We start from the raw sequence: 25756 nt of genomic DNA, 5'->3' as shown, positions 1-25756 counted from the left end.
ATTGAGTATATGGGATCCATACATAATGGTCTTGGACATTATGATCTCAGACAATATCCCGGACAACACACAGACATCCGCTGGACATCCAAAGGATGTCCCGACTGGGACATTAGGGACGTCCTGGGGATGTCCGAATAATGTCCAGAAGACATCCGAAGTGAAACAGCAAAGGACGTCCTCAGGATGTCCAGGAAAGGATGTTTCCTGGACTTTATTAGGACATATATAGGACATTGTATATTTTCATACTGGTGTACTAATTTACACTACAGTGGGATAAGACCACACAAGTCTCGAAACAAATAAAGCTTTATTATTTCAATGTAAAAAGCAAAGAGAGAGACATAACATATGAGGTGGCATCAATAAGTATCTGAACAGCCACCACTGAACAAAAAGAAAATGCAGCACCGCAGTGCGACATACCTGACCCTTCCTAGCAGGCTTGCCAGTCACTGTGTGGTGCCAAAATGAATTCCGAGCTGTGCTTGTTTGTTTAAAAGGTATTTCACAACTTTCTGACCGCATAAGGCAAATAAAAAGCTCAAACTGCACGCTTACATCAAATTTCCTGCGAGAATTAGGAAGAACATGTCAAAATACCACACACTCCTCACCAAGCATTTGGTGACCATGATTTAGTAAAGACATGTATAAGTGAGTGGCATGGACATTTTAGGCAAGGCCAAGAATTCCTTGGAGACGATGAAGCGAATGCCCTCCGAGAAACATAACATTTCAGAATGCCGAAAAAAAATCTATGTGTTATTTCACGAAGACCGTCGGAAGCGCATTTCGGATATTGCTGAACCATAAATAATGTTGAGTTGTTCAGCAATGTCCGAAATCGTTCTCAGACAGTATTACTGAATTAACGAGGATTTTTTCTGCATTTTCAAATGTTAGGTTTGTTGGAGGGCATCCTCTTGATTCATTGTTTTCAAGCGATTCTCAGCCTCACTTAAAATGTCCATGCCACTCACAGATTTGTGTAACCTAGATCAATCACCGAATGCTTGCTGACGGAGTTTCTGAGTTTCTAACGTGTTCTTCTCAATTTTCACAGAAAATGATGTATGGACGTGGTTCGAGTTTTTCATTTGTGTTTCACGGTGAGAAAGTTGCAAAATCCCTTCTGAACAAACAAGCACAGCTAGAGATCACTCTCGCCCTGCACAGTAAATTTCGGCACAGACTGCAAGCTTGTCAGGAAGTGCCAGCTGGTGTCACACTGCTGTACTTCTTTTGTTTTTGTTCAGTGATGCCGGTTCAGAAACGTTTTGATGCCCCCTCATATTATCACAGTATTTCACTAAAATGCTTACTTCTGCATAGCACTCAAACATTTCCTTTGAAGTGCAGAAACATAGAATATGTTATCACAGTATTGCACTAGAGTTGTTAATTACAAAAAAATAACACATTATGTAAAACTGAAATACAGTTATGGCAAGGCATAGAAGCAGTACATGCCAAGTACTAAAAATGCAAATTGCAGGACAGTAATGCCAGTAAAAATGACTAGCCCCCTTTCAGCCTAGGTGCCAACAGTGTATAATGATTGTATGCAAGTAGTGCAAAAAAATTACTTTGGCAAAATCTAGAAAAAATATTGCCACGTGACCAAGGTCAGCAAGACCAAACATCTACATTAAATAATGCACAAAGTCTACGATAGCAGTCGAGCACTGAATAGCTAAATTTATACTAAAAGCAAGTGACATCAGTGACTCTGAACTTGCTTAATACAGGAAAAAATGCATGAACTGCATAGAAAAGAGTAGTGTAAACAAGTGTGACAAATACATCTTGTATAAGGTATCACGAAACTGAAATGCCAGAATGGCTGTTAGAATATTGAATCGATAGTGAATTGCCAAAAAAAAAATTGGTGCACATCTTACATACAGGGCACTTCAAAGGAACTGTATAAATTGTTGTCTTAATGTACTGTGCTACAATTTACGACACTGGTGTCCGTAGGTGGTGAAATTTTCCATCCAAATTTCAATGAATGCAATGGCTTTACCTGACAACAAAGTTAAAAAATAGGAATGTCTTCTCCTTATCTGCAGCATTCGCCTAACGTCACAAGTTTGGCTGGCGAAACAGCCGACATACGGCCCCCTCGGTCAAAGCAGACAGTCTTTCCAAACCAAAAATGCTATGCGAGTTTTTTATTTGTGAACTGCTGCTGCAATTTATCAGCTGTTGCAACAATCAGATGTGTGCCATAAGCAAACAAACACCATATGTAGAGAAAAGCATTCAGACTTTTAAACTTTTACTCAATTAAGTTGTTTCTTTGAAAATGTAGCTCTCCAGATACACCACCACACTCCCTGCGGGCACCGCTGTTGCAAATTGTAATGCAAAACGTTAAGAAACAGACTTGCGTAGTTCCTTTCAAAGGGCTGCCCTGTTGAAGTGATGATTTCTTAGTCTAGTGTAAATGGTGTGCCGTCCTTCCTTCCCATGGACTTTCTTTCTGCCGCTGCCCGCTCAGCAGCATGACGGAGCCACGACATGCCTGCTTTTTCTATGTCCTTCTTAGTTGCCTTGGCTTCTTCCAAGTTTTGACGGTAGGTGAGGGTGCCTGCATATAAAAAAGTTGTTGTCAAGTTCAGCAAGATATTTTAGACTGGCAGAAAAAATGTGAGCTGCATTATGCAGTCAAGCTAACTGCCATATCAACAACTTCAGGCGAAGTATGCATAAGCAGGAACCAATTTCATTATTCTTGCAAACAAACCAAATGAGAAACACAACCCTTGAAGCAAATTTGTTTTGATGTGCCTGCGTCACTCTACAGCAGTAGCAATCAGTTCATTGAATGCTATTTCATTGACAGATCCTTCGACAGCCTCTTCTTCGCGACATAGCCTTGCATGTACTTCTTTGGTGGCCTGGATGTTGTTGGCATGTAATAAAGCGGAGCCTCTTTGCCGACATTCTGTTTCCGCCATCCCCATTACTATCCTAGCCGGCTAAGCCTTTGGCGATTCCAAACAGGCTTACCAAAGGCGGGAGCCGGAGGGGATGTTAAACTCCCAAGCGGAGTGAAGCAAGGGATGACAGTGCGCAACGCGGTCTGTTAGAAAGCCTAGCTTGCCGGAATCAGCAAAATAAAGCCAAAAGTCCAATGCAATCCACCTAGCGAAATAGTAAGTGACTAGCTCAAGATGCTAGTAACTGGTACTACTCTCATGAACAGAAACTAGTTGCAAGCACTACTTCTAAATAAAAACTGGTGCTCAAAGTAGCCAGAACAGCTAGATGATGCAGCGGCATGTGCTTTGTGTAAGCAGTGCCAATGAAATGTGTGTCAATAAAAAGTTGTCAGTGAAACGTGCATCTATGAAATGATACAAAACCCTTCTACAGGTAGCCATCACATTCCCGGGCATTGATTATGTGGAAAAGCCGATCCACGGTACCTGAAGGCTACGTCTCGTGGATCTAGGACCGTTACTGTGTACCATTTTAAAGAAATAAGAACATGTCTTTTTTTCTTCGGTGGTTGGTGGCGGGACAAGTGCAGGTGCCTGTTATAAACTGCTCTGCTGTATAAGAACATCAATGTAACACTGGGAAAAAAAAGTGACTTACACACTGGAAAATATGCTCTAATTATTTCATTTGTTACACTCTTATATCAAGTTATATAGCAAATTTTCCAAAAAGGTTTTGCACTATTCTTTTATATTAGACTTCAGTACATACTAAGAATTGCACTTGTGCAGGTTCAGATATCTAACTTACTACACAGGAGCTTGCAGATGTTGAGATCAGAAAACTTGTGTTTTCCCTTGGCGCCACACCAGCTGTACTCGGCTGCGACACTTGAAGATAGTATACTTCTCAAAATTCGGGTGGTCCGTTCTTTAGGTGTATCTACTCCTTGAACTAACATGTGTTGTCTCTGGTAAAAAAGAATCAAAACAGCAATCAGATCAGAAATATGGGCTAACATTAAACTACTAACTCATTTAGAATTTTAAGCATATCACAATCTTAGTGTGGTTTCATAAGCATAGTGGTTCTCAAGCGTTTTATCACCACTGGCACATAAAGCATTCACATTGTTAAAACACTGAAAAATTTTCAAAATGTGCCGTAGTTCTAATAGCTATGTTGAGATATCGATTTTGATGGCATAGCAGGAACATCTTCCCTACGGATGCACATAAATCTTAGAAACAAAACCACATGCTTAGAAGTATGGGCACTATGAGATCATTTCCGCCCAATTTTGACTCACCTTCTTGGTACTGTAAGAGTGACCGACATATACACATGATGCAAATTAAAGTTAGGTATATCTAAACTTAAAAAATAAGATTTTATTGACAACACTGAAGTACCTGTTCAGGAATTCAGTCATGAAATGTGATTACTAACACGAAATTGTGTTCATGCATCTAATGAGGTTCTATTATAAGCTATGCTTGTAACTGAACTCTGGTACCTGGTAAGCAAACCTTTATCACCTGAATATTTACAAGGTGGAGTTCCAAAAATACAGTTGCTCATAACAAAAAAAAGTTCAATCATGCATAGATGCAAAATACAGAGCTTAGTTTAGAATAACCATCATTTACCATACGAAGTCTTGCTCTCTTGTCGACCTCCAGCTCTTTGTCGAAGTGCACGAAGTCCTGTACTGTAGAAAAAGGCAAGTCCGGCAGGCCCTCTGGATCAAGTGGGGCATCTTCGGTGTTTCTGAGCAGCAAGCTAAAGTACTCGGAGTGGGTCTGCTGTGTCACCTTGATGGAATTCAGTGCCAACAGGATCCTTTCCATAAACACTGAAATGGACAGAACAGAGCTCCATCTTGCAGCCACAGTAGCATCCTCATTGCAGAACTGTTGACATAACATGAAATAGTAACTCTCCGTGATATAGCAAAGTTAAAGGAGTATGAAAGCAGTTTCTGAGAGTTCTTTAGTCACAATAACTCAATCTAAGTGCTCCAAGCGTTCTGAAAACCCGAAATTACACAATCAGGCGTGGCCCATTTTCCTACTAAAAACACAATTAAAGATTGTTACACGCCCCCTTCTCTGAGATGAATATTATTGTGAGGCAGCCAACAAGGGGCGCTTGTCAGCCAATTGCTAGCGATGGCTTTTCGTGCAGCCAACGAGTGGCGTGATTTCTGAACTTGTGGATCGGACTTCTTTTCAAAACAAACTATAATAGTACAAACAGTCAAAATCTCCACACATTCAAGTGTTTTCATTGCTCTAGTGTGTATAGTATGCATGTATTTCTGTTGCCTCGAGATACATAGGCAGTTTCGTAATTTGGCACTGAATATATTTATTAACTGGCACCTATAAAATAACATCAAGAACAATCTTATTCAGAAACCACCTTAGTGCCTCTTTAAATAAAAACACTAAGATAAATACTGCTCCTGACATATATTGTATGTTTTAGGAAAGCCATGCCCCTCACGACAACTCACACTCATTAGAAAAAAACGTTTCTAGACACAATACCTTTTCCGAATCGTCTTTGTCATGCACGTAGCATAAGAAGTAGAAGCCCAGAAACCACTATCGCAAAATTTGTTTCTGATTGAAGATCTAAATAGATATTACATACCAGGCACCTGTGCATCTGTGTTTACCCGTCCAGTGCCAGGGTGAGACATGTTCATAGGGGTTACAGGTGCATCTGAAATTTTATAAAATGCTGTTCTTGTTACATCGAGTCGGTTCACAGGAGACCACTGGTCAAATCGGTTTAATCAATTCGGAGCCCGGCGTTCGTCAGCCCGCGCACCCCGAGCGCTCAGTGCCCACGCTCCTCGAGTGGCCACGAGCTGATAAGCGCCAGTCTGTCAGTCAGTACATAACAGTTCTCAGCTTTGATGTTATTTCGAAGGATATGAAAACTTTAGCATTCACAAAATAAAACTCACCGTGGTGTTGCTGCCACAGTGTTGCCGCCGCTAGAGGGACATCATTGGCACCTGAAATTGACAAGCAATTTTGCACAAAATGCTGAATGCTATAAAAATATTTAAAAAAGGTGAGAAAGAAATGAGTCAAATCTATCGAATGCCACTTAAGCTGCAAGATATACCTGCAGGCCGGATGCTTGAGTGAGGTGTCCTGCTCCTGTATAGAGTGTGCACTGGGGGGACGCTGTGGACACCTGAAACCAAAAAGAGTTTTTTTACAAAATGCCGAATGTTAAAGAAAATCCGAGAACATGCGAGAAAAAAATGTGTCAAATCCATCAAATGCAACTTCCGCTGTAAGATCTACCTGTGGGCTGGATACTTGAATGGGGCAAAATGTTCGCATATGGTGTGTGCACTGGTGGACCCAAGTCATCACCTGAAATTGAAAACAGATTCTCTACAAAATGCTGAATGTTAACAGGAAATTCAAGAACATGTGAGAAAGAAAGGAGTCGAGTCCATAAAACATAACTTTAGCTGCAAGATCTACCTGTAGGCTGGATGCTCGGGCGGGACATCATCCTGTTCGTGTGGGATGCGTGTGCAAGCTGGACATTGTCGAGACCTGGAATCAAAATTAAAGGAGCTGTGCAACAATTTCAGGGCTTTGCTTAAATAATTGTGGAAGTTGATGCCTGACACTTCTGCAGTGAACTACAGAAAACAGATTTTGCCTGGATACCCCCGTTTTTACTTTAAAAAATGAAAAAGATCCAGGTTTTTGCCGCCTCTCAACTCGTGCATCGTCTTCCGGGTCACGTGCACAGTGACGTCACTAGAGTAGGCGCGGAGTTCCGGAAAAGTTCTCTCTTTAGAGCCATCAGCGAGCAGCGAGAACTCATCCGCTGCCGACCGCGTGACCACCCGTCCTTGCCAGTGTGGCGCTGTCCCCCTCCCCCTCCGGCTTCTGGCGGCTGTTCGCGGTTTTGTGGACCTAGGATAGATGGCGCCACTAAAACTCCGTATAATAAAAGTTTTGTCGATGATACCAGGGTGTTGACGCATTTATATATATGTTGGAACGACAAGATTTGTAAAAAGAGTTACCTTTTATCGAGCAGGTATTCGCACAACTTGCTATCTTTCTTACAACGACCCAAGTGACGTCACGCCGCTTGTTTCTCATGGCCGCCGCTCGTGGCTGCAGGTCGGGAAATATTCCAAGTTTTGCCTCGCTATTACGCGGCGGAATCGCAACATTGCGATGAAAAGAGGTGTGTTTTCTGCCATTTGTGACACAGTGAACAATATCAAAAGCAGAAAATGCCAATTCCTTCAACGTTAAAATCGTTGCACAGCTCCTTTAAATTATCTACAGAACACTCACCTTGTGCACAAGCAGTTACCTATGTACTGTGGCTGCATGCGTGAAGACTGGGCACGTGCTTGGGATGTGGCTTGGGACGTGACAGTTTCGTACAGGGCTGCAGAGGAAATAGTCACACTTACTCAATCCATGTACCTGAACATGCACTGAAGAGACATAAGGTATACACACCAGAGTGATGCAGAGGTGACTTAGAGAAGTTGGCACCTGGAAAAGGAGGAATAGTTGGTAGTAAGCCGTTTGAAGTTACACTAGATGTTTTCAAAGAATTATTTTTTTCAACCGTCCTAGAGCATCGCCAACAATGCACGATGCCATACCTGTTTTCTTCCGTGGCTGGGGTGGCGTGGGTGGTTTTGGTGGTTCATATTCATCGTCGGAACCTGTAGTGTCGGTGCTGTCATCATAGTCAAAAGGAAAGGTCGGACGGCGTTTTCGCTTGCCACGACCTAGCTCTTCTTCACTAGTGAAGTCTGACGTATACTCCAGAGCCTGAAGTTTCTCCAGCGCCTTCTCATATGTGTCTGAAAGAAATTTACGCATTGAGAACTGGAAAGAATTTAGAGCAAAAAAGCACTTACCAGCCCAGTCCTTGATCAGGCATTTGACCTGCATCCAACTGTCTTGTGGTTTGACGCCTTCGATTGTCATTCGACGACGCTTGTTAGGATTTTTTTCCTTAGGCCAAAATGTCGTTTCAGTGCTTTCAACGAGCCATGTTTTGTGAATAATGGCCAAGCTGTGATCTTCTTCAGGAAATGCTACAATAGCAAACTTGTCACCTGAGCGAAGCAGGAAAGGCAAGCATTTGCATGTCCACCGAGTTATTTTTCCCTCTTTAATGCAGCATACTAAAACCGAACTAGCTTGTCCAGTTCATCTACAAACAATATCATAAACTAGATTATTAATAAACAAGCAGCCATAAAAAAATTTCACTGTAGGTGCACCATTGGAATAACGGCAAATTTGTTTGCCAATGGGAGTCTCACACATTTCACTGCAATTTCTGAAAGTGGCCAGAAGTGAATGTCAGACAGTTCAGATGCAAGGAAGATGTTCAGCAATGATGAACTGCAGGGATAGCTGTAAAGGTCTTCTAGACTCTGGTACCTCCTTCCAACCAACACTGGTTGATAGTTCACTGCAGTGCGTGCAATGTTTTCAACCTTGATGATACTCTTGTCTTTTAACATGCAAGTGCAGTCTTTTTTGTTTGTTTTGATGGTGATGCCAGCAGGAAACGTCACGGTCTTGTACTGAGGTCCAATGCATCCGAGCGGCAATGGTCGACCTTCATGCCTTGCTGTCAGCTTGAAACTTTCTCCTCCAAGGAATACAGAGGAGACGGGTGGAGTCGATGCTGCCGACTCTCCAGTGTTGACAGCAGGAGATGCAACCAAAAATCGTTCTTCTACGATTCGATTGTAGACTTGCTGCAAGGGCCTTTCTGGTTTGCGTACATAGCTTTTGAGTTTACGCATGTAATTTTCGAATGGGAAAGCACTATAGTTGTGAAGAGGTCCATGAACTTTTACGTCGCTTGCCACATGAATCAAGCCATGAACATTGTGAGAGACTGCATGTCTACCATATAGTGTTATGTAGGTCTCAACAAAATGCCTTAAGAGCCTTTCTGCATACCCTAAGTGCTCTCTACAGAGTAATGGGCTGCAAAGTATGGTGACTGCACAGTGAAGTGTCATGAAGTTGTCCATCAGAGGCTTGGGGATCCTTGACCTCAGCACCGCTGGCCCCGTGTAAAGAACAAGCAAGCGAAATTCTGACGCTTTCCACCTATCAATGTCGGACAAGCTGCGTGGCTTCCGAGACATGTCTGATGGTACATAGTGCCTCATTTCAATGTTAGCTCCCGACACAGAATCTCTTGATGCACTTCCAATGCGGTAGGTTTTATCACCTTTCAGCCAAAGGAGTACAAGCTTGCGCACAACACCCAGACAGATGAGGTGCATATAGTCAAGTGGCACCTGGTCAACAATATCTATGGGAAGTTCTTTTAAAATAGTTTCCATGATGTGGTGGTTCTCTTGCTCTGCACGCCTAAAGCTAGCATTTGTTCGTAATGGAGCATCAAGATCAGGAAAGCACATTCGTCCCCGCACAAATTCTCCTTCAGTCGTGCACTTTGAGCAACTGAAGTAGCCGCTGTGCCCTTTGGTGCCAAGAATGTATGACTTGGCAGGCGCGTCGCAGATTATTGCTCCAACTTGCACTCGGAAGACCCTGTTGCCAATAGCAACACCTTCAGAGAGAACAGCTTTCAGGTCAGACACAAACGGACTAAGGAAGACATTTGACTGAAGAGCCTTACACTGGCCATGATAGACACCAACTGGAAATGGGTCACTGCCTGCACAGTTAGCAGCTTGGCAGAGAATGGGCCAGAACTGATCCCGCGTGCTTTTCGTCAATGGTAGTCCATCTACATTCACATGAAGGATTATTGGATCCGGTATATTGCGCACAGCTTGCAGCGCTGCCCTGAGCCCCTCACTCAAGCCTAAATGGCAGTAATGGCCGGAATCCATGGGCCTCACATTATCAGTGACTCTTGGTGTAGACAAAAGTGCCCTGGCACATGTTGGGAGGTCTGAGAAACAAGAATGCGAGTGCAGTATCTTCAGGAGCTTTGTAACGGTATCATGAGGAACAGCCCCCTCTACGCTCCACCGCCGCAGCTTTTCCTTGAAACGTGAAACGTCGGATTCCTCTGATTCAGACAATTCATCCAACTCGACATTCCTTCGATTGTCTCTTTCTAAATGGTCTTCACGACTGTAAGGCAAGCCTTCCGGATCTACAGGGACGCCTCGTCTCGAGTGAATGGCGCTTGCACCGAAGACCGGTTCCGGAGTATCAGGCACGGTCTCAGAAGAACAGCACGTTGTCAGGACATCTTGCTGATACGAGAGACGTGATGGTTCTGCAATTAGTTCCGGCGATCCCGCGTGTTTTTGCGGCGCTCCTGCAACTAGTTCCGGCGACCCAGCGGGCCTTTCTACAGAAGCCTCATCCAAAGCTTCAGCTGAGCACATTGCATTTTCTCTACTAACTGACAGTATAAGTTTGAGATCGCTTTCCGCCGCACGACGAACGCGCCGATAAGCTGTTGTTCTGGGTAGAGCAGCCATATTGTCCATATCTACGATCTTCGAGTGGTTCGCCTTGTCTTGCAACAGCCAAGCTCTGCGAACGATGGAAATGTTGTAACACTTTCATTACTCGGCCTAAAGTCATGTCACATAATAGGGAGTATTAGCAAAGCGTTACTGTTGGCTATTGCGAGCGCGGTAGCCCTCTGGCCGCGCGCTGCTTCAAAGGGGGAGCGCGAGCCTCAATACCGCTGTGGCGGATCAGGGGACCGGTTTGGTAAAAATCCCGACTGTCGCTCCAAACAAAACGTTAAATCATACTTACTTCCTCCAGCCATGGTGGCTAGTGAGTTGTCAGGTTAGTGCAGTAGCACAGTAGCACGGTAGCACGGTAGCACGGTAGCACGGCAGCACGGCAGCACTCCGGACTCCGGGCTGTAGTCGGCTGTAGGGCTGCAGCTTTCCCGCGCGCACGCTATTAATGATGATGATGATTGCACAGCGGTGGCGATTGAAAGCTCTGCCTGAATTACTTAATTTCACTAATGTAATTATCTATGTTTTATTAAAAAAATAATTTGTAAAAATATATAAATATATGGTATAAAAATGATTAATGTGAAATTAAAAATAGAAACTAACCGAGTTTTAGGACCGTTTCGGTTTCGCCATAGTTCCGCTTTCGAATGTATTTAAAGCGGTTCATTTTTTAACATAATTTTTGTTCTTGTGTGCCTGAGAATTTAAAAGAGCTGCCTTTAGGCTTTTTACTATCGCTCTTGCTCTTGGTGTGTCTGCGAAGCAACGCGAGTGATCCTGTTGGCGACAAGACTCAAGAAATACGATAGGTCGCTTTTTCTGTTTTTGGCTCCCTCCGTTCGCCGTGGTTGGATGCCGGCACATTTATTGCGGAGAAAGGGCGGTGCAATTTGTAGGGGCGCGTACGCCGACTGTACGGCAAGCGCGGATGATCAAAACCCAAAATAACTTGAAACTGATTCTTCTAACGGCTGAACCAAAAGCGACGATTGCAATACGAGCCACGATCTTGTACGGTGACAGTGCGTGAAGCCGCTGCTGTAATCGTCAAAAAAAAAAAAAAAAAAAATGCGTGTCCTGATTACAGTCGCGCTGGGACGTGTTCCGGATTATGCCGCCCCGGACATCCGTGGGACGTCCGCAGGACGTCAGCAATGGGACGTGGGACGTTCGCACGTTTTTAGGACGTCCGAGGGACGTTTGGTGTTGTCTGGGATGGTCCCGGACAATATGGTCCCGGACAAAATGGTCCCAAGTGCCAGCTAGCCGGACAAAATGGTCCCATGTTGTTTTCGCTGCATTTTTCTTTTTTTTTTCTTGCTTTTCACAGGTTTGTAGATTGCATGTATTTATTTTTGGTAAACATTTGTGACATGAGCCATTGATTATTTTAAAGTTACTTTTTAATTGCTTGGTCTTCACAGGTTTATGTTATTAAATGTGATTCGCAAAATACTTATATTGCGAGCCGTTCGTCAATCTACAGTTTATATTTTTCACGCATAATTTTCGCCATTTGTTCTACTTTTCGTGTGTTCAACTTGAGTTTCAACCAGTCTACCGAGAAATGCAACAGCAACTTCAAACAATCTGCACACAGTACAAACAATTGAGCCGTATCGATGATCGACCCTCTGAAAGGCGTGGGCCAAGTGCCATTTCAAGATCGTAGACCTTTTGGACTGGATTGGATTTTCATGGCGCAAGGGCTGCTGAGGCCAAACAGCATCAAAGAAGGGTAGACCTTTTGTGGGAACGTAATAAAACATGTCATGTGTTCAAAATCATGTTTATTATTTTCCATTCTTATTTTCTAACATTGCACCAAAACATGCGGTATCTGCACGGTAGATTGCCTTTATTCCCCCTATGACGAATCGACATGTGACGAATAGACCGTTAAAAGTAATCGCTGCAGATATCAGTGACATTTTAGACAGTGCGTCAAATGTGTCGGAAATTTTACTTGGGACCATTTTGTCCAGGTTTGCGCTTGGGACCATATTGTTCGGGATCATATTGTCCGGGATGATATTGTCCGGGACCATTTTGCCCGGGACCATCTTGTCTGGGACCATCTTGTCTGGGACCATATTGTCTGCATGGAACCATTTTGCCCAGGACGATTTTGTCTGGGACCATATTGTCCGGGACCATATATTGTCCTACACCCATATATGCTATTTTCCCCAATTCCTGGCCATCGGACATATAGCTTCTGGCACAGGCTTCCATGGCGATGATTCTGCGGTATACGGAGTGCACCAGAGTCAGCGACCCAAACCGTGGATCCAGTGGTATCACAACACATGATCCCTGCATTAAACAGCATCATGTCACCAACATACTGATCTCACCAGCTATTGTGCACATGCTTGGTGATGCCATAACTGCTCACAGGGGACAGACGGCCGTGCACAAGACAGGTGGTGTCGTTTCGTGTACTGCATGCACAGGCCCACAGCGGGGTTATCACGCGTGTAGGGGCTGCAGTTCTCAGAATGAATAGCGGCAGCAGCAGTGTAACAAAACTCTTGAATAGGTCAAAAATATCCTCTCTGGGGCCTCCGACATTTCTACCCTGAACTGCTTCGGACATGTGCGAAAGGGTAAAATTCTATGTGGTCTTTTCTGCCAGCTTCTGGAACATAATTAGAGTCTCCTGCAGGTCAAGAATAGCAGGAGAAGTCTCTGTCCCTCTCTCTCGACATTGGCGGAGCGAACACTGGAGAGAAGCAAACCACCTATCATGACAAGTAGAGGTGGTTTCCTCTTCTCCACTCTCATGCTATTCTTGACCTGCAACAGACTATAGCGCCCTTGTCAACGCTTGCAACATGAGCAGAACTGTGGGAGGGTTGGGCTCATCCTTGCCCGCAGGAAAGGCAGTCTGCTCAAAATGTCTGCGTTCAGATTCTTCAACGCATAGCTAAAGGCAACACTGAATTTGCCTGCTGGCACCTGTCAGCATCATGGATCGTCTTGATCAGCTCGAGGCAAGGATGCCAAAAACCTCGTCCTCGGAGTTTTCGTGCAGCGTGGACTCTGACGTACACTGCTCCAAGAGTCCGCAAAGAAAAAAAGGTCCAAGGCACCTAGGAAGAGGGTTCCTGCTCAAGCTGAGTCAGCCGCAGACACTGCAGTCGCTGACCAACGTGACTGTCAGCTCGGTTTCTCAACTGCGCACGGACATCATCGCCTGGTTTCACCAGATAGATTTCAGGTTCCAGACGTTTAAAGTTGCACCAGGTGAGGCCATCCCATTGATTGTATCCAAGCCACCATCTAAGGACTCCAAGTGGATTACGTACCACCTCAAGACAGCCAAGCTAACAATGTAGGAGCAAATGAAGAAAGCTTTCCGTCGTCGTTACAACCTGGACAACAAAGCTGAGGCGAAACAAAAGATGTTCAGCACAAGTCAGCACTCGGGAGAGTCCTGCACCAACTCCGCCTTCCGTTTACTGGAGCTCATCCACAAGTGCAGCTACCCAGAGAAGAACCTAGGCGGAGAAATGCAAGGTTATCCTGGCCACACTCTTCCACAAAGCACGAAAGCATGCTTCGACAGGCGCTTCGCTTCGTTGAATGAGTTGCTGGACTCTTTCCTTTGCTTTGACCAGGTTGTCTTCAGCCAACCAAAGACACCGGTTTTGGCTCTCGCTGCAGAGCGAGTGCAAGCTGCGCAGGGACAAAGAAAGCGCACTCCTTCCTGCTCTTGGGCAGGGCCGGCCACCGCCTCATCGGAAAGCTGACGACAGCAATCGTCACCAGCACCCTTCTGCAACAGGGAAGCAAACAGCATGTGTCGCTTCAGCATGTGTCAAAAACTTCGCGGGACTTTCAATGTTCTTCGTCCCAATACCCTGAAGTTCGTCCGCTCCGTCTCATTTGTAAGAGACGCGGCCACTTTGTGACGTGATGCCGGCAAGAGCTGACCCAAGAATTTCTGGAATGGCAACGGCACTTTGAGTCTGTTGCATTGTTGACGGAGAAAAGTGAAAACCTGATGCCCCTATTGCCCGGAAGGTGTCATCAGTAGTTTGTTACATCACCTCTGGTGCTGCAGTGGGCATCAAGACAATTAAGCTCAGCAATGCGGACACTGACCCCACTTTCCATTGATCAAGCCTTTTTATGCCAGGGGACTTCTGTCTCAGAACATTGGAAAGTTGTCAACCCTCAGCACCAACGTTGGTGTCACATTTGACAGCGGTACGCAGCTTGGAAGTTGACCTCCAGACAAATCAAGCATGCTCAAGAAAAGCAAGAAAGCGACTTTGACAGTGGCACATGTATGTTCTTTTTGAGGACTAGCTCGTGTTGTAGGAGAGCCCACTCATCAGAGTCAAGGCAACACTATGATTTACTGGCCCTCGCCAAATTGTGAGCCGGCTCTCTCCCGTGAACTACGAGCTTGAACTCGTGGACGGTACTGGCCGCGATGTAGTGCATGTGGAGAAACTGAAGCCGGTCGTCAAATTTGTGCAGCCTCTACCTGGGGACTGAACTTTGTAAACTTTATGTTTTTTTCTCATTTATCACGTCGTATGTATATCATTATTTAATCATGTGCATATTGCTCGACGCAGTATTTGTTTAGTGTTTGTTGCGTGGCAGCGTGATATCAGGTCGACACTTAAAAACCTTGGCACGTGACGAGCTGCAAAAGAGACATCGCTCTGAAGCGGCTCGTGCGAGCGCTCATGATCGAAATAAAAGAAGTAGTTTTGGCATGGTAGCTGATGACGTTGAAATGTCTTTCCTGGGGGGCTATGTTGCGCTTTTTGCACTCCCAGGAGACTTGGAAGAGGGAAGTGACGTCAACGACTAGAGCAAACGCAGATTGGATGTTGACAGAAGAAAACAAAATCAACATCCAATCTGCATTTGCTGCGTTGTTGACGTCACTTCCCTCTCCCTAGTCTCCTGGGAGTGCAAAAAGCGCAACATAGCCCCCCTGAGCACGGTGCCCATTTATCTTGATGACCGATCCAGATCGTCACAACAACATTACCCAGGTAAAATTTCATGATAAGTTTTCCTGCTAGGACTGTCTCCTTGCAGAGCTGGAAAATTGCCGCGGCAGCTGAAATTTTCAAGAGCATCCTTTTCACTCTGTGTCGTCCTTTGATGGTGTTCATGGTGAGCATATCTGCTGTCTCCACTGTCACACACAGCTAGTGGAATGCCTTGTGGCTGGGGCCTCTGCCGTGGTCTGCGTGGCGGTGGGTTGGGGCACAGCGAGTTTTCTTATCTTCCCCTCTGGGTTATGATTATTCATTTGTTCCGTAGGTGTATATGTGTTATCTTGTACTTACGACTACAGTTTGTTTATGTTTACACCTACTCAGCGGCGGGCTAGCAGGCGCACATGCGTAAGGGTACTAACCTTTCTGTCTAGCCTCGCACGCCGCTGAGTGGGCAAACTTTCTCGTGCAAATAAAAATTATTATTATTACTATTATTATTATTATTATTATTAGTGAGGTCCAGTGTTGAAAAAGTGGTGCCTCCAAACACGCTCACCACAAAATCTGTTACAGCCCGCATCAGATTTACCGCCAGTTTTTCAACCGCGTTCAGTGTTGTGTTGGCTCGATTATGCCTTAGCTTTGGAGCATCCGGAGTTCTGCCTCCACTGCGGTACACATTGCAAAAGGAACAGGGCTGGCCTTCAAAAAGCGCAGTGCTTCATCTTTTTTCAGATCCAGGTTCACCGAGGGTTCTTTGTGCCTGCTCATCCCTGAGTCAAGAACTTCCTCATGTGTCAGCAACGCGTCATCTATAGGGTCTTGCCCTGGTCAAGGTGGTAAGCTACTGTGTCTACCTCAAACTTCATTGGTCTCCCTTCGACTTTGGGTGAGACCAGATAATTGTTGACCAGTACATTATTCAGTGAAGAAAGGGAGAAAACACAGGCGAGCTGGTGAATGACAAACATAGTAAACCCGAGACTTAGGAAAATAAAAATAAAAATGAAATGAACATTGAAGTCTCGGACACAGGTTAAAGTTTATTTAACAAACACCGCCTTATATACACGTCCAAACCTCCTTCAGAATCCACCCTTTGGCGAATACGTGCTGCCACCTAGACACGCGACTGGGATAGAGAATAAATGGCTAGAAAACAATGCGCGCACCAGGCCTCTCTAACCTGTTCCACACGCAAAACGTGAGCCACATCCTGTTTGCCCATTGAGCCGCTGTGACCTAGATACGGTTTCCCCAAACTTGCCTTTGTCCCCATCGTGGGTTATCTTCTGTCCCGAAGTCGGCACGAGGAAACCATTTTCGCTCTCTGCTCGGCCAGCAGGAAAAGAAAGAAGGTACTAGAACCATTTACTCTCAAACCAATGTTTCTACAAAAGGTTCATTGCTCGGCCAGAAGGAAAAGAAAGAAGGTACTAGAACCATTTACTCTCAAACCGATGTTTTTACAAAAGATCCTACTACTAGGCGTAACATAACTTCCAACCATATCCAGCACACGAAACAAGAAACAAAAAGAACATGAAACCCAGACACAAAAGAACAGGCCAAAACAAAGGACCTCAAACCGCAAAGGCTGCGCAAGCACAAGATGGTATGACCTCGACTGCCTTCACAGCGCTTGCAGTGAATGAGCACTCGTGCAACCGCCATGGTGTGATCCAAAGCAATTAGCTCACACTTGTAGAATCTGGCTAACAGTCCATGCTAAGGGGAGATGAAGTATAGAAAACTGCAGCTCTAAACACACACACACACACACACACACACAAAAAAGACCTGCCACATTGGAAGAATATAGGAACAGGGATGGGGGGCAACGAGTTTGAATTATGTGGGGGATGGAGAATATACCAACCCTGCCCACCTGTTCCGACGCAACTTCGCACATAATCCGATAATATCCGAGCCTATTTAAAGATCTATATCACATTTCCACTCGATCTGATCGGCATTCCTAATCAGTTTTATTTTCATATGTTCAGTGACAATGCAAGCCAGTTTTAAATACTCTATTCTTATAATATTACTTTTCCGTACTTCTCAATGCAACATTTTCATGGCTGTTCCCCAGATCACGAGAGCCGCGCACAAGTAGCGAGCCTCAGTTTGGGCATCTAGGACGTAGTACATAGCTGTTGTGCGTCTCGTACGCACTGCAAAATCTGCGTAAAACGATCCAAAACTTCTTTCAGCAAGCGCTGCGACCCAAGGGGGTATCGGAGGTCGAGCGTGTTAGCGCACCGCAACTCGTACGGCGAAAGGTCCCACTGCCAGGGATCCCCACCCCAACCCGATTCGATCTGTTGTGAGGCACAGACCCCAGGCTAGCAGTCGTACTGTAGTGGCTAAATTTTCTCATCTACAGCCTGAAACGGTGTCGCCAAAACCTAGACAGGCCGATCGCACGCTATTTAAAATAGTGAGCGTCTTATTTTCTTCCGCTGTGCCCAAAATGACGACAGGGCATGCGATTGAAAGACCAGCGGATAGGCGGGCTACCACTCTTGCCTTCGAATCGTTCGGGAGTCGGGCACCTGCATTTGCACCATGATTGAAGAAACAGAAAGAAGCGACGTCAAATCACATTGACACAGAATCACTCCAAGCTTCCTTGCTTGTGCCCTTCAGCTCTGTGCGCCGTCAGCGTATCAACGGCTGACGGCGCACAGAGCAACGCCTGCCGCGCGCGTTCCGCTGCTCATACAAACAACAACAAACAATCAGGGTATTTTGCTGCAGAAAGTTGATTCCGCCAGTTTTAGCGAAATGCGGAGCTCAATCCCCGCTCAACCGACGTTATTCAAGGTATTGAATTTGGCGTAAGGATAGTGTGTTTGGGGTATGCGAAAAAGACTACGGTATTGACTATGGCGTACGCCGAAACGACTACGGTATTGATTTTGGCGTACGCCATAACCACTACCGTAGTCGAAGCGGAGGGGTAGTGAGATCGGCGTCCTACACCGGTACCGGTCGAACCCTGCGTAATGGCGGCGATCACCCAATGTTGCTAGATGTTTTACTATTCCCGCTAAATTTTTTTCAGTGTTGCCAAAATTCCGAAAGGGGTCTATAGTGCTGCCATGTGATCCATGAGACTAGATTTGGAACAGAGCCATGGTTGATAGTGCATAAGAGTAACCGCATACAGATTGTTTTCACCCTTTATTGATAACAAATCGCCGGAACAGCTGGACGATCCAGAACTCCGCGGCCAATATGTGATGCAAAGGCATCTACGCGCGACACACCTTCAAGCCTTTGCTGTTTCGCCATTCTTGATCGGTATCCAAGTGTGTAAAGGCACAGAAACAGCATTTTGACGTGCCAAGAAAGTTTTTATCATGCCGCGAGACCAGTAAATTTGCTTTTTACAAGTCTTGTCTTTTCCCACGTGTTAAAAACGGCAAGTCTCAACGCTTACATAGTGTCTTTAGGAACTTATTTGGCGAATGACGACGAACGAGTAGAAAACGTGTCTTGAGCACGCTGCCGCCAGCCTTTGCAACGCTAGCGAAACTGCAATTCGTCTTTGGGCAAGATGGCTGTTAAGTGGCTTCACTCACGGGAGCGGGAAGCGCGATCCAGCAGATCAGTGGTCTAGCCAGTCGAGCTGGTCGAGCCGTCCGGAGCCGTCTAGCTAGCCTAGCACTTGTGTAGCTTGCTGCGTTGTTTTCAAAACGTTGCAACTGTTGAACCGAGTGAAGGCGCCAAAACAACGGCCTTGCCTGTCATAACAGTAAAGCTAGCATGGCTGGAAGTCTTCGAAGGTCTACGGGTCCGCCGTAACTAACTCCATCCACTCCGTTGGATGAGTGGATGAGTGGAGTCAAAGTGCACGAGCTGCTTATCTCCCATCCCGTTGGGGACTTGTCGTCAAGTTCCTCACGTTTGGGGCAAGATGTACTGTACAGCGGGAAGTCGGACTTGCTAAAGAGGTAAAGGACAAGTGCCTGGTGAGTATGACCGAGATTTAGGTAGGGCACTCCCCTCATTGGGTAACAAGGCGGCAGTTTCGCGTGTATGGCTTGTGTATTGGTGTGGTTGTGGATCCATGTTTACCTCGGCTTCCCCGAACCCGCCCAAGCTTCTGTGCCAGATCAAGTAGCACATTACTGATAGGGTTCTTCGTTTGGGGTTTTTATTTATGTCAACGACTATATTAACGTCCGTCAAGTTCGATTTTGTTCCGGTGGCTGTGTCCCTATTCTCCTCCGTGTGTCCACGTTTAGGATTGCTCCCCCCTCCCCCCCCCCCCCCCCCCTCCCCCCTCCTCCCTTTTCCTAGTTTAGGGGTTCAAAGCTCCCAAAGTCTTCAATGGGTTGCCCATTTTCCTGTTGGGGCCATCCGGCTTAACCTTGACATTCTTTTGTGTGCTGTTTCGTTGAGGGTCGTAGTCTAAAGTGACCATATTCTTTGGGCCCCTAAGCATAAGACATTTGCAAGTCCGGTCTCCAGGCGCCGCCATTGTGCTTAGTTGTGGTGCGTTTGGGCGCGGCCATAATCCAATGGACCTTTTCCATATACCGACGGCACCAGGCGGTGGCTGCGCGAACTAAAAAATCGAGGAAGTGACCTGCGCTACCAATCAATAATGGGAGCTACGTTACCAGTTGCTTCGCTCTCTGAGCAGCGTCGCGTGCCTAATGCAACGAGGTAGGCCTAGCGCGACTTTAAAGAAGGAAATCCGTAGCGTCCACCCAAACGTCGTGTTTTTCTTTCCGTCCACTTTCTTTTTTTGTGTAACACAATTATATATATGCTGCAATTACGTGTTCTACTCGTCGATTTACAGCCTCATTCCGAATTTCCTCGATTTTTTCGTGCCGACTTCCACCGCTTGGCATCGGGCGCTCGCGCGTGCGCAGAACGCTTCTCGGAAAAGGTCCATTATGACGCCTTAGCAGGGCTTCGTAATCGGATTATGACGCGTTCAAACCCACCCCAACCGAACAAGATGGTGGCGCCCTGAAGCCGACGGTAACAAATTACATATTTTTATTATATTACTTGTCTTCTTTGTGTTTCGGCTGTCCAGCTATTCTTGTGGCACATCAGCCCAGGAGGATGGTTAGACCATAGAGCGCAAGCCGTTGAGCGAGAATACAAACAAGACACGGCTGAAGTTGTTGGACAAATACAAAGGCAGATGTGTAGATGGTACACCAAAGGTGGTGCACCAAAGTCGGTTATTTCCTCTTTCTTATTTAACCACAAGATCAGCTGATGTGGTCGTGGAAAGAAACAGCCGCTCCCATTTCTTTCCGGGTGTGCACATAGCAACAAACTGTGTAGAATAGCTGCTTTATTTGAATGCTTTGTGATTATTTGGTAACTGTGGCAATGTTTACAACAACCAAAAAGCAGAAGGGCGGTTTGCGTAGCAATGCGAGATCGCCATTTAGCAAGCAAAAGTTTGTGCCAGTCAAACGCACCATTCATAGAAACGCAAACTCCGAAATGTTCCCTCTGCATGGCACATAAGTAACACGACAGCATACCTAACCAATCTGCCGACTTGTATTTACTTTAGCAGTAATAAATAAAAGAACAAGAACATGAACCTTTCTTGAAGTGGCAACTGCAAACATGGGAGCTCAAATTCAAATTCTTTATTGATACCTGAATCAGGAACAGAAGGCAGAGAAAAAAGCAACTCAAACACTGCTTCACTAGCCTCTGTCCCCCGTAGCAGCACAGGGAGAAAACAACAAACGTAAAGACACTAGCATTCGACATATTCGTAAGACAGCACGGAAAAGAAAACATCATGTCAATTGCTAAAAAAAAAAAAAAAATGTAAACAAAAGGAAGAGAAGAAAAAGAAAAAAAACCTAAAAAGTAAGTGAAAAATAATGACATATGCAAAATGCATATGTTTGTGTTATGCTCAGCTTTTTTTTATAGAGCATTCATGGGAGTAACCATTAGACAAAAAGTGAACATATTTCTTTGGCGGACATACTGAAGATATCTATATTGAGTTTCTAAAAGCGATTCAGAACATAGGGGAGGGTACATTTTAACACCTGATTCCTATAGTTGGTTCTTGAATGTGGCACTATCCTTATCTCAGCATTACAAGCTGGATAAATTGCGTGTCTAAGTTCAAGTTGGGAAATTAATAGATACATATTTTCATTCCGTCTAAAAGACTTTTTGTATTAAAGTGCAAGTTTGGAATTTGTACTATATTAAATTTATCAAATAATGGCTTAGTATGACTATCATATGCTGCATGACATAAAACTCAACTGCTTTTTTTGAAGATTATGTATTAGTTTTGTGGCAGTCATGTTTCCCCATACTAAAAAGCAATATTTGTTGTATGTGTAAAAAAGGGACATTATATAAGTAGCATAACAGAGATGGGAATCATATTTCGGTATTTATAGAGAACCCCGAGAACTTCCGATAGCTTATTACTTATCTGTTGCACAGTTTTGTCCCAACACATTCATTAAATATTATTCCTAGTACTTCTATATATTTTCCACTATATCTATTTCATTTCCACCAAGTGAAAGGATAGTCATGTAGGTAAAGTTTGTATTTTGTGATCTGAATAGAATGGGCCTTAGTTTTATTTACATTTATTTTTAAGGAATATGATATTGTCATGAATGAAGAGGTAATGAAGCAAAGAATAACTGAGGAAACTAAACGTTTAAAGGGTCAAACTTGTGCCCAAAAGCAAAACAAAAAGAAAAAGAAGCTAACAACAAAGCATTGCGGGTGTCGAAGTTGGTGAAGCAGCAGGATGGAACGCTGAGACAAGACTGACTGCGGCGCGGCACGTGGAGCCCCTTATGTACACGCCTGGGCTTCTGGAACAATCGGTGTAGAAAGTTTGGCACATAGAACATTCAGACCTCGAACAAGCAACAGGATCCTCGAATTTACCAGAACACTAAATTGCGAGAACAAACAAAAGACTCGTCACTCCCGGGAATCGAACCCTGGCTCTTCGCTTGGGAGGCAAGCACGATAACCGTTAGGCCACGGCCGCGCTGCCTACTTGGCAGCTGCTCGCGCGGCATTACTTCCCCCCTTTAAAAAGTGCATCTCCTTGATGAAACACAAAACAAAACAAGACAAATAAAAAAACGCCAAACTAAAGAGTCATTTGGAACACATAAGGTCCACAGTCTTATCGGGCATAGAACGGCTTCACCCCGCAGGGGGCACCTGTGAAAGCAGGTGTTTGGAGAGTGGCGTTTCCACGGACCCCGAGCAATGCGGGTTCGCCCGCCCACGTTTGGCTGTGCGTGGCTTTCCTGTCTCCGGGGAAAAGGGCATCCTGGTGGTTGAGTCAAGCCCGGGGTAGGTTTGGACCCTTCGGGGCCCCCCGGGTGAGGCTATACACCACTTCGGCCCCCACTTCTCGTAGACGGGTGTCCTGGCTTGGCCCGACCAGGATGATTCAGTCAGTCGCCACTTCTACTATCCCCTCCTTTCTTTCAGCCTTGTCTTCTCCTTCTTTTTACTCTTCTCATTTCTCTTCCTTCCTTTTCACCTCCTTTGGCAGCAAGAGATAACTTTGGGTGGCAATAGATTCTCTTGCCTTGAACCACACTTGGTTATAGCGTCTTGGTAGTACTGGCAGAGCAACATACTCAGATAAGCCCTGACTGTTATGAGGTGCTGCCTGTCCCCTTGTTGGGCTCCGTGGTGGGCGGTACGCCACGGATGCTGAATTTTCTCTGCCTTCTATGGCGTCCTCTACCAAAACCTCTTCAGGACAAGCGTCCAAGCGGCCTTATCCTGAACTAACCTAAGTAAAAGATGTTGAACCTGTAACCTTCGCAAGATTCTTTGTTATTTATTCTGAAGATAAACAGCACCCTATGGGAAAAATGTCTCCTTTTGTTGTGGCAAAAGTTCTTGAGAAGTTGATTGGTTATAATTGCAAAGCGAAGAAGATGCACTCCAGTGATCTCCTCGTCGGAGTGAACACTAAGGATCAAAGCATGGCGCTCCAGAAACTGTCCCGCATTGTAGATGTCCGAGTAACAGCTGCCCCACACCGCACACTGAACACCATTCGAGGGGTGCTTTTCGAGGACGACCTCCTACACTCTAGTGAAGAGGATATTCTCGAAGGCCTCCGACCATTGGGTTTCGTTGCTGTAAAGTGGGTCATTTTCAAACGAGATGGTGTGGAAACTCCGAGCAAGCATGTTATTCTCACGTTCGAAAGACACACTCTCCCAGCATTCGTGAAGGCGGGATACCTCCACTGCCGTGTCCAACCGTACGTACCAAATCCGCTGCGGTGTTTTCGGTGCCAGCAGTTTGGTCATGGCGCTCGGAGCTGTTGAGGCAAGAACATCCGCGCAAAGTGTGGAAGCACTGACGCGCGCACATGCTCCATATGGAAACAGGAGAAAGAGATCCTTTCGTTGAGAGCCAAGGACAATCTGTCTTACCCCGAGGCCAAGAAGCGCTATGCCTTCTTGGCAAAGGGGGACTTCCTCGAGGGGGTGCGTAGGGGGCTTGCACCACCTTCCGAGCCTCGATCCTTCCAGGTTCCGTCTGGGAACCGGGAGGCCGTCGCTCAGCCCCCACTTACCAAGAAACCAGAGGTGGCGGCGTGCCCTCCACCTCAGGGAGGTAGCACTGGTGCCGCTCCCACTCAGAGAGACAGGCTGTCAAACGAAATGCCTGCTCTGATTACTCGGTCTCCTCCTAGGAGGAAGAAGCGAGCCCCTCGCCCCAAGCCTCTCGAGGAGCCATCCTCATCTAAGGAGCAGCAGCCCCCCTGATGCCTCCACCGTCTCACCTAATAAGGAGCGGATGGATGTGAGTGAGTCTCCTCCCATCCGTTTGGCTCCTCCTGATGACTTAAAACTAAAGAAGTCATCCCAGAAGAAACCGATACCACGGGTAACCCCGCCCAAACCGCCTGAGGGCGTCTATGCAGGAACCCTTTTAACATTTCCACCATAAATAGTTACAGTTTCATGCAATGGAACTGCCGAGGACTGCTTCACAACATTGACAATGTGCACTTTTTTCTTGATGAGCTGCGAGCTCTAGCAGTTGCTTTGCAAGAGACTCATCTCAATAGCACTCATATCAACATGTTTCGTTGTCAGCATGTTTTTCGAAAAGACTGTACAACATCTCATTCTTCGGGTGGAGTTGCTGTTGTAGCATGAGGCGATATTGCATGCACGGCAGTTCCTCTTCGCTCACCCCTGGAGGCTGTTGCAGTGCGTATTCTTGCAGATCGTCTCATTACTCTTGTCTCCCTTTACCTTCCACGAGATGTTCCGATTGACTTTTACGATTTGCAGGACCTGCTGAACCAGCTGCCGAAACCTTTTTTAATCTTAGGGGATTTTAATGCACACAACCCCTTATGGGGAAGTGCTAGGTTGGACAATCGTGGGAAAGTCATTGAATGTTTTTTACTTTCATCTTCACTATGCCTTTTAAACGGTAAACAACCAACATTTTATAGTGCGAGCCATAACTTTCACATGTATAGACTTGTCTATATCATCAGCTACATTATTCCCTTGTTTTTCATGGAAGGTTTTAGATGATCCTCTTGGCAGTGATCTCTTTCCCATCGTTTTAGAAAGTCATATTCCATTGCACACTATTTTAAAGTGAATTCCCCGATGGGAACTTGATAAGGCTGATTGGGGACTGTTTCAACTGGAGGCCACACTTGACCCGTTAAAGCTTAAAAGTTGTGGGGTTCTCTATGGAGGTCTCTCTACTAATAATCACCGCCCGATCGGTATGCGCTCCGCCCGTCACCCAGGGAGTGACATAACACAGCGAATGGGTTTACTGTACCTCCCGGTTGCCCGTCGTCAAGAGCCGGCAGTCCGGGCCCCACGTTTGCCCCACGTTGGGCGCCATTTTAATGTGGGGTTCTTTACGGAGATCCCTTTACTAATAATCGCCGCCCGACCAGTATGCACGCTGCCCGTCACCAGGGAGTGACATAACACAACGAGAAGACAGCGAATGGGTTTACTGTACCTCTCGGTTGCCCGTCGTCGAGAGCCGGCAGTCCGGGCACGCCGACCCTTGTCGCCCGTCGATCAGAGCTCACAGTCGGAGTCTGTGTCCAGGCCTGCGGATCGCCTTTCTCACGCCAGAGCCAACCTCCGGACACAGAGCAGTGATGTGATTGCTGCGCCAATTGCGCCAAACTGCGCCAAGGGGTGAACCCTGCTACATCCTGCTACATTTTGCCAAAATATGGGTAAACTGCGCCAAGCCTGCGCCAAAAGATCAATTTTGGTCGTCTTTCAAAACCGAAACTAAACTGAGTACCGTA

The 25756-nt window shown here is 45.8% G+C and overlaps 2 protein-coding genes across 7 annotated transcripts in view; one reads left to right on the top strand and one right to left on the bottom strand.

Moving 5' to 3' along the window:
* Positions 1 to 296: 296 nt before the first annotated feature.
* On the bottom strand, positions 297 to 10840 carry LOC120843427. 3 transcript variants are annotated; one of them, XM_040502564.2, is made up of 13 exons: positions 10746 to 10840; positions 7886 to 8086; positions 7625 to 7828; positions 7476 to 7511; positions 7324 to 7401; positions 6468 to 6542; positions 6282 to 6353; positions 6097 to 6168; positions 5933 to 5983; positions 5614 to 5685; positions 4605 to 4810; positions 3766 to 3925; positions 297 to 2599 (listed from the first exon to the last, which is right to left on the bottom strand). In XM_040502564.2, exons 1-13 carry the CDS (start codon positions 10756 to 10758, stop codon positions 2442 to 2444), a joined length of 1398 nt encoding a protein of 465 aa, XP_040358498.1. In that variant the 5' UTR covers positions 10759 to 10840; the 3' UTR covers positions 297 to 2441. The 3 variants fall into 3 exon arrangements, with proteins under 3 accessions (XP_040358498.1, XP_040358496.2, XP_042146933.1); XM_040502562.2 differs by lacking the exon at positions 10746 to 10840 and adding an exon at positions 10475 to 10514; XM_042290999.1 differs by lacking the exon at positions 5614 to 5685.
* An 8244-nt stretch (positions 10841 to 19084) lies between these two features.
* LOC115331399 overlaps positions 19085 to 25756 on the top strand; it is a 42249-nt gene continuing 35577 nt past the window's right edge. Inside the window, exons 1-2 of one of the 4 annotated variants that reach the window (XM_029993516.3) lie at positions 19107 to 19412; positions 24149 to 24258. The gene's annotated coding sequence lies outside the window, so the exon portion shown is untranslated. Of the gene's footprint in view, positions 19413 to 24148; positions 24259 to 25756 lie in introns of all 4 variants that reach the window. The other 3 variants (XM_029993518.2, XM_029993517.3, XM_040502560.1) reach the window with 3 other exon arrangements.

This window comes from Ixodes scapularis, unplaced genomic scaffold (assembly GCF_016920785.2).
Source record: "Ixodes scapularis isolate PalLabHiFi unplaced genomic scaffold, ASM1692078v2 PGA_scaffold1__304_contigs__length_218370807, whole genome shotgun sequence".
NCBI classification, from domain to species: domain Eukaryota; kingdom Metazoa; phylum Arthropoda; class Arachnida; order Ixodida; family Ixodidae; genus Ixodes; species Ixodes scapularis.
This window is presented reverse-complemented; position numbering and strand designations above follow the sequence as displayed.

Coding starts and splice junctions, on each gene's coding strand:
- LOC120843427 (XM_040502564.2), bottom strand. Junction 6,354..6,467: donor CCCGAGCATCCAGCCTACAG/GTAGATCTTGCA, acceptor TTTCAATTTCAG/GTGATGACTTGGGTCCACCA. Junction 3,926..4,604: donor AGAGAGCAAGACTTCGTATG/GTAAATGATGGT, acceptor CTTTTTTACCAG/AGACAACACATGTTAGTTCA.